The 16,297-nt window shown below is 47.1% G+C and overlaps 1 protein-coding gene across 9 annotated transcripts in view; it reads right to left on the reverse strand.

Moving 5' to 3' along the window:
* TRPC6 (transient receptor potential cation channel subfamily C member 6) overlaps positions 1 to 16,297 on the reverse strand; it is a 173,576-nt gene that overhangs the window by 85,666 nt on the left and 71,613 nt on the right. The window contains exon 2 of one of the 9 annotated variants that reach the window (XM_030560153.1): positions 15,874 to 16,162. The exons of the other annotated variants lie outside the window; for them this stretch is intronic. Coding sequence (XP_030416013.1) covers positions 15,874 to 15,983 — 110 coding nt within the window. The 5' untranslated portion in view covers positions 15,984 to 16,162. The remainder of the gene's footprint in view (positions 1 to 15,873; positions 16,163 to 16,297) is intronic. 9 annotated transcript variants of the gene reach the window in all.

The following is a 16,297-nucleotide window of genomic DNA, read 5'->3' on the forward strand; positions in this document are numbered from 1 at the left end:
AGTATAGTTCACTAAAACCACTGCCTATCATACCAACCAATACAGTGGAGTCGCATCATAGACACATTTAACTTACGCGATTTTAACTATAGGCGCTCGGCAAAACAAAACAAAACAAAAAAAGAGAAAAATAACAATTTAAATACTGTACCTGTGGTGTGGGCGATTCCACCTGCCATTCCACTCAATGAACGTTTGACCAAAGGCAATTTTCGCCTTACGCATTGACTTTAGAACCTAACCCCCGCGTAAGATGCAACTCCTCTATACTATTTCACTGTTTCTTTGTGCTCTCCCATCTGTTTGTTATAGCTACCTGTTGTCTCTTATCTTGTACTTAGATTGTAAGCTCCTTGGAGTAGGAACAATCTCTGCGTTACTTGTTCGTACGGTGCCTAGCACAATGGAACGCCTGTTCATAAGTGGGGACCCTAAGCATAACCGTGACACAAATAATAAACAATAACAATGATTGTTGTCAATAGAAGTTTAATATAAAGAGAGACTCATTAAGCACACACTAGAACTCTGTATTTGTCTGAAAAGTAATTTAAAATGATCATTGTAAACTTATCTTTACTCTAATAAAGGCAATGTTTTAAAAATGCCATCAACCTGGATATTTATATCATGCTGATCATGATGGTGTCTAACACCTACCATACTAGGTAGAGTAGATAAAGTAAGATAGATAAAATAGATAATGTAATTGGATTTGGTCAAACAGGCCCTGCAATTTCATCCGACCAGATCTTGGTTATACAAGATCATCATTTAAATAATGGATGGTGATAACTTTATTAGTAACAAAACAAAACAAAACAAAACCCATAAGGTGAAATCAATAGGACCAAAATTAAGTGTCTTGAGCCAGGCTTTTCTCTAACACATAGTCTTTTCCTGATTGGTCTCTTTCCACCCACCATAAAAGGGAGTGAAGGGTTAAAGTCCCCATAATCAATCACTTCAGACCAGGCCTCCACATTCCTGCACACAGGGGGATGTGGTCAAACTTCTCATCTGCCTGAAGACAGTCACTGAAGGGCTGCTACTGAGCACCGCTAGAGCAGGCCACAAAGGCCATGTCAGAGAATCTCTCTAAAGGATGTTAAACTGAAGCTACTAAAGTTAGACATTATTAAATGAGCAGGTCCAGATAACTTGCATCTAAGAGTTGTAAAAGAACTGGCAGAGGAGCTCACTGGACCATTACTGTTGATTTTCATTAAGTCTTGGAGCGCTGGGAAAGTTCCAGAAGACTGGAAATTAATATGCCAATTTTTAAAAAGAGTAAAGGGATGACCTGGGATAATTATAGGCCTCTCAGTCTGACATCAATTCTGGGCAAGATAATTGAGTGACTGATACAGGACTCTATCAATAAATAACTAAAAGAAAATAATTGAATTAATGCAAATCACCAAGGGTTTATGGAAAATAGACCCTGTCAAACTAAGGACATTTTTTTAATGAGATTACAAATTTGGTTGATAAAGGTAATAGTGTTGACGTAATAGACTTCAGCACGGCATTTGACTTGCACAACATTTTGATTAAAAAACTATAACAAAATAAAATTAGCATGGCACAGATGAAGCAGATTAAAAACTGGCTAACTGACAGGCCTCAAAATTTAACTGTAAACAGGGAGTCATCATTAAATAGGTCTGTTTCCTGTCGAGATTAGTTCTTGGCCCTATGCTATTTAACATTTTTATGAATGACATAGAAGAAAAAATAAAATAATCACTGATAAAGTGTGTAGATGACACAAAAATTGGGGGAATGGTAAATAATGAAGAGGATAGGTCACTAATTGAGAGTGACCTGGATTTCTTGATAAACTGGGTGCAAGCAAATAATATGTGTTTTAACATGGCTAAAGGTACATATAGACATCTAGGAACAAAGAAGGTAGGTCATAGTTACAGAATGTGGTACTCTATCTTGGGAAGCAGTGACTCTGAAAAAGATTTGGGGGTTGTGGTTGATAATCAACTGAACATGAACTCCCAATGTGATGCTGTGGCCAAAACGGCTAATGTGATCCTGGGATGCATAAACAGGGGAATCTTGAGTAGGAGTAGGGAGGTTATTTTATCTCTGTATTTGGCATTGCTGCAATTGCTGCTGGAATATTGTGTCCAGTTCTGGTGCCCACAATTAAAAAAGGATGTTGATAAATTGGAGAGGGTTCAGAGAAGATTGAATGATTAAAGGATTAGAAAACACTTCTTATAGCGATAGACTCAAAGAGCTCAATTTATTTAGCTTAACAAAGAGAAGGTTAAAGGTTGATTTAATTACAGTCTATAATGGGGAACAAATATTTAATAATGGGCTCTTCCATCTAGCAGAGAAAAGTATAATATGATACAATGGCTGGAACTTGGAAGCTAGACAAATTCAGACTGGAAATAAGGCATAAATTATTAACAGTGAGATTAATTAACCATTGGAACAATTTACCCAGGGTCATAGTGGACTCTTCATTACTGACAATTTTAAAATCAAGATTGGATAATTTTCTAAAAACTATTCTCTAGGAATTATTTTGGGAAATTCTATGGCCTATGTCACACAGAAGGTCAGACTAGATGATCATAATGGTCCCGTCTGGCCTTAGAATCTATGCATCTATGAAACTGTGAACTCTCTCTCTCTCTCTCTCTCACACACATACACACCTTTCCATTTCCTCCCACAAAACAATCCTCCCCCCTAGAAATTCCCTCCTGCCCCTGAAGGCCTCTCATTCCCACAAGTTATCCATGCCTCCCAAAGCCTGCTCTTAGATAACACCAATCCAAACGAGAAGTCACTCCCTTAGTGCAGGGATAGAAATAGGCAACGCTCTCTCCCTGCAAATGAGAATCATAGATTACTTCCATTGACCCCAAACTCATCTTCAGTGCAGGCTGAGCACACGTGTGCCTACACACACACGTCTTACCCTTCCCAGCACAATAAAACTATAAAGCAATTTAAAAACAAACAATAAAAGCAAGACATGTTTTCATAACAAAAATGTAAAAAACCCCACAGAAATCTCTTAAAGGGCTCAGTCTTGCAACAGACACATGGCAGGTGGGGCAACAGTGGGCAGGGCATGAACCTAGGACCTTGATTGTGCCACTGACTTTCACTGTGACCTTGAGCAAGTCACATCACCACTCTGTGCCTGTTTCTACTCTCACTTATGTGTATTTAGTTTATGAGCCTTTTGGGACAGGGACTGTCTCTCACTGTGTGTTTGTACTGTGCCCTAATCTTGGTTGCAGCCTCTAGATGTTCCTGTAATACAAACCATTAATAAGATCATCAGATACAATGGAGCAGTAACCCAGAGAAGACAGCAATTTGAGGGGCCTGGTTGCTCTTTAAGGGCTGAAATCTATACATTTGACAATGTGGTCAAAACCAAGAACATCTGTGTATCTCAGGTATGGCAGACGTTACAAATGTCTGACCCTAGCAAACCAAATCCCTCTCATATCTCTTGTCTACCCAGGAGCCTAGTCATATTGTGCCCTTATTACAAGGGCACAATTCTGTTCTGCTTTTTGTCACTGTTTCCTCAGTAGGATGATACTGTTGTTCTGTTTATCCTTCTTGCTGCTTAATGTTCAGCATACTGATGCTGATTGCTGGCAATGCCACCACTATGTCCCGATCATTGGCTGGCTGTGGAGTGAGGGTCCATTCACATTTCAGTAGGCCATCACTCCTACCACCATGGTCCTCTTCATACTATACCCACATCCCTCCCCGTTTCCTGTGTCTCACTTCTACAGCGAACACGTTGAGGCATAGGGAAAGCAGTCTATTTAAAACTGTCTTGCACCCTGAAGTTACACTCTCATAATGTGCTGCTTCCTTTAGTCATGCCTTCTTTCATTACAACCACACACACACACAATTTTAAACAGTGTATGGAGTGAGAGCTGATGATAAGTTACACTGCTTGCTGTTCATTCTTCAGGGCAACAAACACAAGAGTGCCTATGGTTTGGAGTATGAGGACCAACTTTTACTAGGAAGTGGTGTAACTTACACTTTTTAATTCCCTTGTGTGGCATGCAATGAACTGGATAATTAGGTGTCTGAATCCAAGGGCTGTCAAGAACCCTAGAGGTAACAGAAGACAGATACCAGCCTACCTTCTGGTCCATCTGTACTCTGGTGGCACAAAGGTTAAGTAACTGAGCTTTAAATGGGTGGCAGAGGATTTCCCCACACTGACTCACCCACTCCTCTAGGGTCAGCATAGCAGGCTGTAGGACACCAGACCCTTCCCCAAACCACCCCCAATGTAAGAGACATACTGGCAGCATGGGTCTGAGGGACCTGACACTACCTAATTTACACTGGCCAGCCAAACCAGCAAGAGGAGAGTGCATCAGTGGACTAAAAACAAACTTTGCCCCTTCTCTCTTCATCTGTGAAAAACAGGACTCTGGTGCAGCTGGGCATCTGGGCCCAGAATGAACATGAAAGATAGTTCTCCTATTGTATTTTTGAATAAGAAGCATGAATTGCACAAACCATAATAGTGTAAACTAATAAAAATTCATTTCTGTGTTAAGTATTTTGTCTTTATTTGTAACATAAACCTGGTTTTTGATAATGAGGATTACATTACTCGGGCAACACGACAGCAATGCAGACAGACTATATACTGGAGAGGGAACTATATTTGGTTCACTTCTCCAAATAATGCTATGGTCATTCAGTTTCTGGTTTCTTTTCATAGAAGCATGGAATCTAAATAATACCACAATAATTTATATGTATAGTTAATGGATCTATGGTTATGAAATCACTTTATCTGTAAGAATGAAAATGGGCCAAAGAGGCTAATGCAACTAAGTGTCAAGATTAGAGACTGGTCTGAGTTGCAAAATGTTGCTCTAGATTTTGATCCCTGAACTTCTGGATTGTTCAGAGACAGGGTTTTGATTCAAGCCTATGTCTAATAAAGATTGACATATAAAATTAAACATGACTATTTTAAAGACATAAACAACCTGGTTCAGTAAATCAGAGGCTAGAGATATATGTCATATAGGCAGAGCCCAATGTCCTCTGGGGGACAATGGAACCAAATTCCACAGCCACTAAAGGGCAGCATTTTCCTGAATTCTGTAGCAACGACTGCAAAATTCTGTGGCAACTTTAATTTACTCTATCGCTGCCTAGCACCCTTCATTTCCATCTAGGGTGACCAGATGTTCTGATTTTATAGGGACAGTCCCGATATTTGGGTCTTTGTCTTATATAGGCACCTATTACCCCCCACCCCGTCCCAATTTTTCACACTTGCTGTCTGGTCACCCTATTTCCATCAGCCCCAGGGCCTCCTCACAAACACACACGAAACTATGAGCCATGGCTGGAAAATACTCACTGACAAAAGATGAACTGATGATTATTTTCAAAGACTATTATTTCTGAGGAATGCTTTTTACTGTCCTCTCCAGGTGACTCTACACCCTGAGCCTCATCCTTCTGGTGTTGTCCAAGTGGCCCAATTGAAGCCCTCCTTCCCCTCACACATACTAAGGAAGGCAATAGCGAGTAGCAGCTTCAGAGGTTCATTTATCCTGGCAACCCGGACCTCAGCTGCTGCACTGTTCTCCAGGCTGCCCAACACACTAGCCTTCACTTCTTATTCTACACTCTCCCTGGCTGCAGGCTAGACTCTAAAGTAGGCTCTCTTCTGCCTAGCTCTGCAGAACAATATGGGGAGCATGCATTGTGTCATCTCTTTTGCTCTTTAGACAAACATAACAGAAAGCAACCAGACAGTCACAGGGAGGTCCAAATAACCAGTTTTTTAAACAACATACAGCATGCAAGGCCTAGCTACATACATATGCTGCTGTTGTGGCCAGCAGCAGATTTTGCAAATGGGGTCATTAGCGGTGACTCCCTATTCAAGAGGTGCACTCATTCTCCTCCACCGCCACTCCTCCTCCTCTCTGCAGCAGCACCCCTTCCTTCCAACCCTGCAATCCTAGGCCATGCCTACACTTACAGCTGTACAGCGCTGGGAGTTACAGCTGTCTTCATACAGCTGTGTAGGGAAAGCGCTGCAGTATGGCCACACTGACAGCTACCAGCGCTGCAGTGTGGCCACATATGCAGCATTTGCAGAGCTGTTGGGAGTGGTGCATTGTGGGCAGCTATCCCACAGAGCACCTCTTCCCATTTTGGCACCATGGGTTGTGGGAAGGGGACGGAAGGGTGCGGGTCATTCCGCTTCCTGTCCCAACGCCTCGTGGTGCATCGCTTCACATCCCAGCAGTCATTGTTTTTCCAACCACGTTTGGCGCCATTGTGAGTCTCCGAATGTTTTCTGTGCAGGGCAATTTCTGTGGGAAATGGAGCCGAGCTGCTGAGGATTTTGCTGACAAGTGTCGCCAGCATATCACGTTTGGCAGTTGAGCTATTCCTTCAGCTCCAAAGTGACAGTGAGGAGTCCGACGACGATATCGAGTCCCCTGATGCGTATGACACTAAATGGCTTGTGGCATTCACAGAAATGCTCAGCACCGTGGAACGCCGCTTTTGGGCTCAAGAAACAAGCACTGAGTGGTGGGATCACATTGTCATGGAAGTCTGGGATGATGAGCAGTGGCTGCAGAACTTTCGGATGAGAAAAGCCATTTTCATGGGACTGTGTGAGGAGCTCGCCCCACCCTGTAGCACAAGGACACGAGATTGAGAGTTGCCCTGCCTGTGGAGAAGCGGGTGGCTATTGCAATCTGGAAGCTGGCAACTCCAGACAGGTACCGATCGGTCGCAAACAAGTTTGAAGTGGGAAAGTTGACCGTTGAAATTGTGTTGACGCAAGTTTGCAGGGCCATTAATTGCATCCTGCTAAGAAGAACCATGACTCTGGGAAACGTGCAGGACATTGTGGCTGGCTTTGCACAAATGGTTTTCTCTAACTGTGGAGGGGCGACAGATGGGACACATATTCCTATTCTGGCACCACCCCACCTAGCATCTGAGTACATTAATCGGAAGGGGTATTTCTCTATGGTTCTCCAAGCGCTTGTGGATCACCGTGAGCGTTTCATTGACATTAACACAGACTGGCCTGGAAAGGTGCATGATGCATGCATCTTTCAGAACAGTGGCTTGTTCAGGAAGATGCAGGCCGGGACTTTTTTCCCAGACTGCAAGATCACAGTAGGGGAAGCTGAAATGCCCATTGTGATCCTTTGAGACCTCGCTTACCCGTTAATGCCTTGGCTCATGAAACCGTATACAGGGAAGCTTGTCAGGAGCAAGGACCGGTTCAACTACAGGCTGAGCCGGTGCAGAATGACTGAGTGCGCTTTTGGCCATTTAAAAGGGCGCTGGAGATCTCTGTACGGGAAGCTAGACTTGGGGGAAAGCAGCATCCTTGCGGTTATATCCGCGTGCTGTACCCTCCATAATATTTGTGAAGGGAAGGGTGAAACATTCAGTCAGGAATGGACCTCCGAGGTTCAACGCCTGGAGGCTGAATTTGCACAGCCAGAGAGCAGGGCTACTAGAGAGGCCCAGCACAGGGCTACAAGGATTAGGGATGCCTTGAGGGAGGAATCTGAGGCTGAAGATCAACAGTAATGTTTGGTGCCTTGCACAGGAGTGAAGTGCAGTGGTTACAATGTTAGTAGGAATCTGTTTTTCCTAAAATGATTTGCAGTGCCTGTTTCTTTCCTGGGCTACGGTATCTTTCACTTTCTGCGATAATAAAGACTGTTTTCAAAGCCAAGAATTCATTTATTGAAAAGAAAATAACTTTCTTGACAGACACACAACATTTTGAGAACCTAAAAGGGCAGGGGGGTGGGATGGTGAACTGTACAGTCAGAGATTTGAATATGTCCTGTCTGGAGTGCTGTGCAATGACTACTGCACTTCAGGATGAAAATACTGCATGGTGATGGGGGTTGAGTGCAGAGGGTAAGGGTCGTAGTTCTCAGGGCTGGTTGGTGAACGTACAGGTGTTGGGGGCAGCTGGTGGTGGTAAGAACCTGGATGCTGGGGAAGTGGGTTTGGAGCTGAGATTGGGGCACAAGGGAAAGAGCTTTGGGACGGGGGCAGGGGGCAGGCACGGTAGTGCTCTGCCTACATGGCTATGAGTGACTGGATAAAGTCTGCTTGGTGCGCCAGGATGCTTATCAGCTGCTCCGTGCTTTTCTTCTTAGCCGCTGCGTTTCTCTGGCGGAGCCTGCTTTCCCTTTCTCTCCAGTCCTGGAGTTCTTTCCTCCAGTCCTGCAGTTTTTTACTCTCTCTGGCAGAGTGAGCCATAACTGCTTTCAGCACATCTTTGCTTTTTCGTGCTTCTTCCTGAGGTTTTGTAGCCTCTGGCCAGTGGATGATACGGGCAGTCCAGTAGTCAAGGACACTGTTCGAAAGACAAAAATGGCAACAGTTAACACAGGCTGCATTGTTTATAATTTCACCCAGACAGTTATTCCCACACAGTGAAGGAGTATACAGTCTTCACTTTAGCATACTTTTCCCATACCAAACAGAGCACACCTAACCCACAGGAGGCAGGAAATGGTGAGTAAGGGGGAATGATTGCTTCAGGGATGTGCAGGGGTTTCTGTGCGTTGGGGAACGCAAAGTACTGCAGGGGGCATCTACACTGAACACGCTCCCAACATTTTCCACAGGAGTTAATCCTGGAAGATAACTCGCTGCTGCGGGTCACCTGGGAAGAGCGGGAGGGTCTTCTACTGCAATGCAGATTCTGCCCTGGCCCCTATGCAGCTTGCCTGTGTGCAGCCATGGTCCACCCCTCGCGGCACAGTGGCGCGGACGAGTTAGCCTGACCGGGACAAGGACCACAGTGGCTCTCCTTATAAACTTGTGCAAGCGCATTGCTCACGCTCTGGCTGAAACTTTTGAAGAGATTATCGAGGCCGATTACCGCAACGTGATAGACCACATCAATGGGCTATTCCACATCTAGGCATGCATGCATGCAGCCCTAACCCCCCGTCCTCTCCCGAAACATTTCCATCCTGAAAATAAAAGCTGCTTACCGGGAACCTACTCCTCTGCTTGTCCTTCACCAACAAGTTCCAGCTGCTGCGACTGGCTACGTTCCTCCTGGCTTGAGAAGCGCTCCTGGCTGCATGCCTCCTGGGACTCCGAGGTGTCTCCTCCCACCACAGTACCCTCACTATCGGTTCCCCCCCCCCCCCAGCTCTGAAGTGTCCATCGTGGTCGTCGGATTGGCAGTGGGGTCACCCCCAAGTATCGCGTCCAGCTCCTTGTTAAAACGGCAGGTCGTGGGGGCAGCACCTGAGCCGCGGTTTCCCTCGCGGGCTTTGCAATAGGCACTCCACAGCTCCTTCACTTTAACCCTGCACTGCACTGCGTCCCGGTCATGGCCCCTTTCCAGCATGGCCCTTGAGATCTGCCCATAGGTATAGTAATTCCTACAGCTGGAGCGCAGCTGTGACTGCACAGCTTCCTCACCCCAAACACTGATGAGGTCCAGCAACTCACCATTGCTCCATGCTGGGGCTCGTTTGGCGCGTGGAGGCATGGTCACCTGGAAAGATTCTGATTGCACTCCACACCTGGCTGAGCAAACAGGAAGGGGATTTTTAAAATTCCCGGGGCATTTAAAGGGCGGGTCACCTGAGGGAAGTAGAGTGCGAACTGATGAGCAAAGTGGCTGAACAGACATTCTGGGATACCTCCGAATACTCTGGAGGCCAATTACAGCGCTTTTGGTGGCCACACTTGCGGAGCAGCGCTGCATCACCAGCGCTGTAATCCTTATACCCCAGGCAGAGCAGGAGCATAGCCAGCGCTGCAGCCAGGGAGATGCAGCGCTGTATGTGCCTTGCAAGTGTGGATGGTGAGTAAGTTGCAGCGCTGTAAACCCACCACCAGCGCTGCAACTCTCCAGTGTAGCCAAGGCCCTAGTGAGGAGGGGAGACCCCCACAGAAGGGAGCAGTGGCTGGAGAGCAAGCCACTGCATACTCACCTGGCAGCAGCAGCTCCTGTCCCATGGAGTGAGGCCTGGCTTCCCACTCCAGTCATTGTGACCTGGTACACAGGGTTCACAGCATCATTCAGGTCTGCTCCTCTGTCATGGGGGAGAGGCAGCAAAGCCAAATTTGAGAGTGGCATTGTGACATGGTGGACAGGGTCACAGCACCACACAACCCTGGGCTCCAAGTCACAATACTTGGAGTGGAGAGTGGGTCCAGCTCTGCAAGACAGGAGGCTCTCTTGCTGGGTGAATGCAAGCTGGGCTCACTCTTCTGCCCCATATGAAAATTCGTGATGATCACCTCCTTTTGTCAACTGCATAATGTGCTTGAAAAGGTGCCACACATACACCTCAAGACCACTGGGGAGGCAATGTTCCCCACGGCTCCCTATTAGCTCCCCCACTGTAGGAAGACAGTAAGGCCTACTAGAGGGCTTGCAAACTATTGAAAGTGTTACAGCTCAGTTCTGATACACCATACACTTTACACTGTCAGAGTTTAAAAGCTATTAATAAATAATAACTAGGCTGATCAGAATTTGATTTTTATCTTTTTCTAATGTCTGTGATTGTTATTTTAAGGTTTTTTTCTATTTGTATCTATTTGTATTTTTACACTTGTGGGGAGAAGGGTTGGGGTTAAGGTTAGGGCAGCGCCGAGAGTGGGGCAGTGGGGGTCTCCCAGTGCGGCTTAGAGGCCCAAGGCCTCAGGGCACAACACGTTGAGGAAGTTGCAGTTATCCTGGCCCAACGGAGCAGAGATCCCCTGACTAGGACTGTAAAGAGGAGGATGAGCCATGGCAGTGGGGAGGTCAGGCAGCTGCTGAACAGTTCCTGCCACGGGACAGCTGCCACCCTCCTGGCTGGTGAGTGAGTGAGCAGACACTTGACATCAGAGCTGCAGAGGGCTCCCTGCATAGCCTCTGGGCTGGTGACACTGGATCCCTGCAGGCACATGGTGCAGGGAAGGCTGGGGTCCTGGAAGGGCAGAGCAGAGAACTCCCAGCCAGGGCTGCAGTGAGGATGAGTCCCTCAGAGGTCACCCTGCTGCTTAATGGCTCTTGCCTGGAGATGGAGCCATTCAGGAGTTGGGTGGCATCCTCCATAGCCAGGCATGCCTCCTCCTCGCAGTCCTGGATGGGAGTCTCTGCAGTCCTGGATGGGAGTCTTTGCTTCACCAGGCCAGGACAGCAGCCTTCCGCAACAGCTGAGTGTCACTGGCTCACTGGCCATGCAGGGAGCCTTCTGCAGCTGTCAAGTATCTTGAGGCAGTGCAGGGAGCACAGTGACAGGGCCAGTGATATCTGATCCCTGAGGGCACGCCGACGGTAACTGATTTATGCTTTTTTTCATTGATTTCAATGTGTCAGCTGAAATTGATGTTTTACTGTCATTTAGTAATTAAAACAGAATCCTGCCAAGCCCAATAGTAAAATAGTGTATAAAAATACTGCAAAATGTAAAACCCACGTGCTTTGCAGTTTCATTATAAATAAAATTTGGAGAAATTTCCACAAACTTTGGACTGGGGTAGGCCAGGTGATGTCCCCTTCCTTCCCCTACATGCAGCTATCTACTCAAATGTCCTGACATACTCTCCCTGACCTTTTAGTTATGTTCTAGGGATCAAGACCTTGTGGTCTGACCACTTTATGGGTATGTCTACATCTACAATTTTGCAGCGCTGGTTGTTACAGCTGTATTAGTACAGCTGTATAGGGCCAGCGCTGCAGAGTGGCCACACTTACAGCAACCAGCGCTGCAAGTGGTGTTAGATGTGGCCATACTGCAGCGCTGTTGGGCGGCTTCAAGGGGTGTTCGGGGAACGCGAGAGCAAACCGGGGAAGGAGACCAGCTTCGCCGCGGTTTGCTCTCGCGTTCCCCGAACCCCCCTGCAAACCGCAGGGAAGGAGACCTGCTTGCACGGGGGTTCGGGGAACGCGAGAGCAAACCGGGGAAGGAGACCAGCTTCGCCGCGGTTTGCTCTCGCGTTCCCCGAACCCTCCTGCAAACCGCAGGGAAGGAGACCTGCTTGCTCGGGGATTCGGGGAACGCGAGAGCAAACCGCAGGGAAGGAGACCTGCTTGCACGGGGGTTCGGGGAACACGAGAACAAACCGGGGAAGGAGACCAGCTTCGCCGCGGTTTGCTCTCGCGTTCCCTGAACCCTCCTGCAAACTGCAGGGAAGGAGACCTGCTTGCTCGGGGATTCGGGGAACGCGAGAGCAAACCGCAGGGAAGGAGACCTGCTTACTCAGGGATTCGGGGAACGCGAGAGCAAACCGCAGGGAAGGAGACCTGCTTGCTCGGGGATTCGGGGAACGCGAGAGCAAACCAGGGAAGGAGACCAGCTTTGCCACAGTTTGCTCTCGCGTTCCCTGAACCCCCCTGCAAACCGCAGGGAAGGAGACCTGCTTGCTCGGGGGTTCGGGGAACGCGAGAGCAAACCGGGGAAGGAGACCTGCTTGATTACCAGAGGTTTCCTCAAGTATGCTGGGATACCTGCTTATTCCACGGAGGTCAAGAAAAGCGCTGGTAAGTGTCTACACTTGATTACCAGCGCTGGATCACCAGCGCTGGATCCTCTACACCCGAGACAAAACGGGAGTATGGCCAGCGCTGCAAACAGGGAGTTGCAGCGCTGGTGATGCCCTGCAGATGTGTACACCTCCTAAGTTGCAGCGCTGTAACCCCCTCACCAGTGCTGCAACTTTGTGATGTAGACAAGCCCTATAACTGGCCAGTTGTCCCCTGCTGCTTGGATGTTCATCAGGCAGCCTGCTGACTATTCCAACCTCTGCTCTTTTGAGGGTATGTCTCTATGGGTATATCTACACTGCAACATAAGTCCGTCCTTGAGCTCGGGCTCACGCCTAACTCTCCTTGTGTCTACACTACAATTGCACTAACCCAGGGCTCAGCCCCACAAGGTGGCAGGGTCTGAGCACAAGTAAGTCAGGACCTAGCCCTACTGCTTTGCATTGTAGATGCAGCCCTAATTGACTCACGTCCCAGTAGTCTGTCCAAAGTATCCCACAATTCCATAGGACAACTTCCTTGGTCTTCTGTATCCTAACAATCTCCAATCCATTCTATTGAAAATGGAAACCTCCACCCTTTGGTGAACGGCAGCAGCTCAGCCCAGTGTTAACCCATTCTCTTCTGATCACTGAGGTGCAAGCACACTATCAGAGAGCCTCTTGGGTCTGCAGTGAAGAGTGAATCAATCAAGCCTTCTGCAAAGTGAGCTGCTTCATGGTCACAGGAGCACAGCTAAATTTTGGTGAATCTCTGGTGCAAGGCCAGTAAAACTGTGGACTTCAGCAAAAGCACCAGGAATGACCACACATACCAGCAGATAGCTAACAAGCTGGCAGCTCTGCAGATTTTCCGGACAGGTGATTGGTGCAGGCAGCATAAAAAGAGGCTGAAGAGCAAATACCAGAAGACCAGGGACAAGAATCACACCTCGGACAATTCGCCAACAACATGTGCATTGTGTGATGACTTTGATTGGGTTCTGGGCACTCTCCTAGCACGGAGCCAACCATGCTTCATGATGACCTGGTCAGCCAGAATGGTGCCCTGAATCCAGCATGAGGACTGATGGGAGCCAGCAGCAGGTTCCCAATGAGGATCATGAAGTGACACTTAATGAAGCCAATCCCACAGCAGATTGTGGATTTGGATCAACAGCAAATTCTTGGTCTCTACTTGGAAGGGCTGTTTGATTCCTCCCCCCACCGCCGCCCCCAAAGGAACAGCCCACTGTTGAGCCCGATGGAGACAGAAGCCAACCCAAAGCCCAGTAAATGTATAACTAAAATTTGCAGTTTATTATTACAGTAATGGGAGGGATTTCTGCTCTAAGAAGCAATGCAAAACTGATAAGTCCTGGCTACCAGCGTATGGCCACTAAGAGAGACATGGAGTTCAAAATAGCAACTCGGAATTTCATATATTTATAAATGCCAGGTGTGGGGTGGAGGAAAGCTGCAGATTTCAGTGTGTTTGTGTGCAGCAATAACAGGATAAGCCATGCGTGAGATAACTCAGCAACATGTTGCTAATTCCCTCATGAATTCTGACCCAATGCTGGTTGCTGATAGCTGCAAACTTTTCTAGGAGCAGGAACTCTAAATATTTAATCACATTGCGGGGAAGGGCGTATTTTCCAGCCCCCCTGTATAGCCAACTAGTCCACCCCGCTCACAAATGTGTTGTTTGATGACAGGATGAGGACTGAAGCATCCCCTTCACAGTATGTTGGTTCACTTTTAGAGAGGCTACATTTTGTGTCCTTGAGATGACACAATAATTAATTCTGTGCACATCCACTGAGCAAGTTCAGACAATAACCCTCTGTTTCTTGTCCTATTTCAGGACCTGCAACCTATACTGCCTGTTGTTCTTTGGGAACTCAATCCCTAGCCCAATGCACCATCAAGGACTGTTCTAAAAGGGAGTATTTCCCATCAAGGACTGTTCTAAAACAGAGTGTTTCCATGATGAAGTTATGGTCAATGCTCTCCAGCAGGTTCAGTACCAGAAGAAGAGGGATGAAAGACTAGAATAATGGCATACTGACAGGCAGGAGGAAAGGCTGAGGCTTGCTGCCCAGGTGCAGGACTGGGTTTCAGCAAGGGAGCAGATATTTGCAAAGCAGTTCCTGGAATAGGAATGGCAGCTAAGGAAGGAGGACAGAGCTCAACAGAGAGAACTGTTTCAGCAGCTCCTGTCCATTATGGCCAAAAAATAATGAATCACTTACGCCTACAAGCACATTCCTACTATTCCCCTCTTTCATTGGGCCATTCAAGTCCATAACGTGACAACACAAAGCATCCATGACTTCTGCTGTTTGGGTGCAACCAGCTCCCACAGTGGTAGGTGCACTTTCTGGTTTAGGGTACTGATCCAGCATCCTTTTGCTGCCATACGTCCATTCAGGGGGAAATCGTTCACTGCCAGCTTCCCAAAGATTGTGAAGAGCACGGCAAGCCACAGTAATGCAGACAGAATTAATAACACTGGCATCCAAATGGGTTTGTAGACATCTCCAACATTATTTTACTCTGGCAAAAGCACAATCAACAATCATTCTAATTACACTTATGTTTTGCTAAGACTTCTGAAATCAGGGTATGTTTTCATAAGCCAAGACAAAAAGGAGTATGCGAGAACCCTCAGAATAACAGTTGTGACAATAACACCATTTATGTCAGTATAATTCAGTGGGAATACTGTCCCAGCCTATCTATGAATGTAAACTTCTAAGCAGCAAAAACATTCTGGCATTGTGTCAAGTATCAGAGGAGTAGCCGTGTTAATCTGGATTTGTAAAAGCAGCAAAGAATGCTGCTTTTACAGATCCAGACTAACACGGCTACCTCTCTGATACCTGACACCATGCAAGGCACTGCATTTAGCCATATGGAGTGGAAATCCATCAACCTCATGATGAAACAGGATTCTTTGCTGCTTCTGGCATTGTGAACTTTTTCAGTACAGCCCAAGTCGACATTCGTAAATCTGCCTCTGTGGTCCACTAGTGCCTGCATAAAAATGGAGTAGTATCCCCTGTGGTTTATGTACTCATGTGCTTCTCGAGGAGGATAAATTATGGGCACATGAGTCCCATCAACGGCCCAGGCACAGGCAGAAAATCCCATTCTCTCAAATCAAGAAATTACCTCTGGAATATCTTTAATGCCTGCCATCTTGGGGTAAGCCACATGCCTGATTGCCTCAGTTACCTCCACCACCTGTTTACCCACAGTCGACTTTCCAATTCCAAACTGGTTGGCAATGGACCTGTAGTAGTCTGGGGTAGCCAGCTTCCAAATGCTTATACCAACCTGCTCTGGACCTCACTTATGTCTCCGCTGGAGGATCGGAATAAGCTGCTCACAAAGCTCCAGAAACATAGTTTTCTTAATACAAAAGTTCTAGACCAACTGTTCATCATCCCAGGTCTGCATGATGATGTGGCCCCACCAGTCTGAGCTTGTGGCCCTGCATCAGAAGCTGTGGTCTATGTAGGGGGCATCAGCTGTTATACTGAGCAGCTTCCGCCAGTGTGACTCTGTGATGCCATGGTACTCCTCCTCCACTTGCTGCAGCTCCATCAGGATATCTATTAGGTACCTTTGGTGGGACAGAAAATGTTGCTGAAAAGTCCACCAGCATCTCACAGATACTCTCCCAGTTTCCTGACACAGGAATAAAAGCACAAGCAAGAGAAGTTAACCAAAAGGTGTTGCCTCCATGTTGCTGGCTCCG

The sequence above is a fragment of the Gopherus evgoodei genome, chromosome 1, assembly GCF_007399415.2.
Source record: "Gopherus evgoodei ecotype Sinaloan lineage chromosome 1, rGopEvg1_v1.p, whole genome shotgun sequence".
In the NCBI taxonomy this organism is placed as follows: domain Eukaryota; kingdom Metazoa; phylum Chordata; order Testudines; family Testudinidae; genus Gopherus; species Gopherus evgoodei.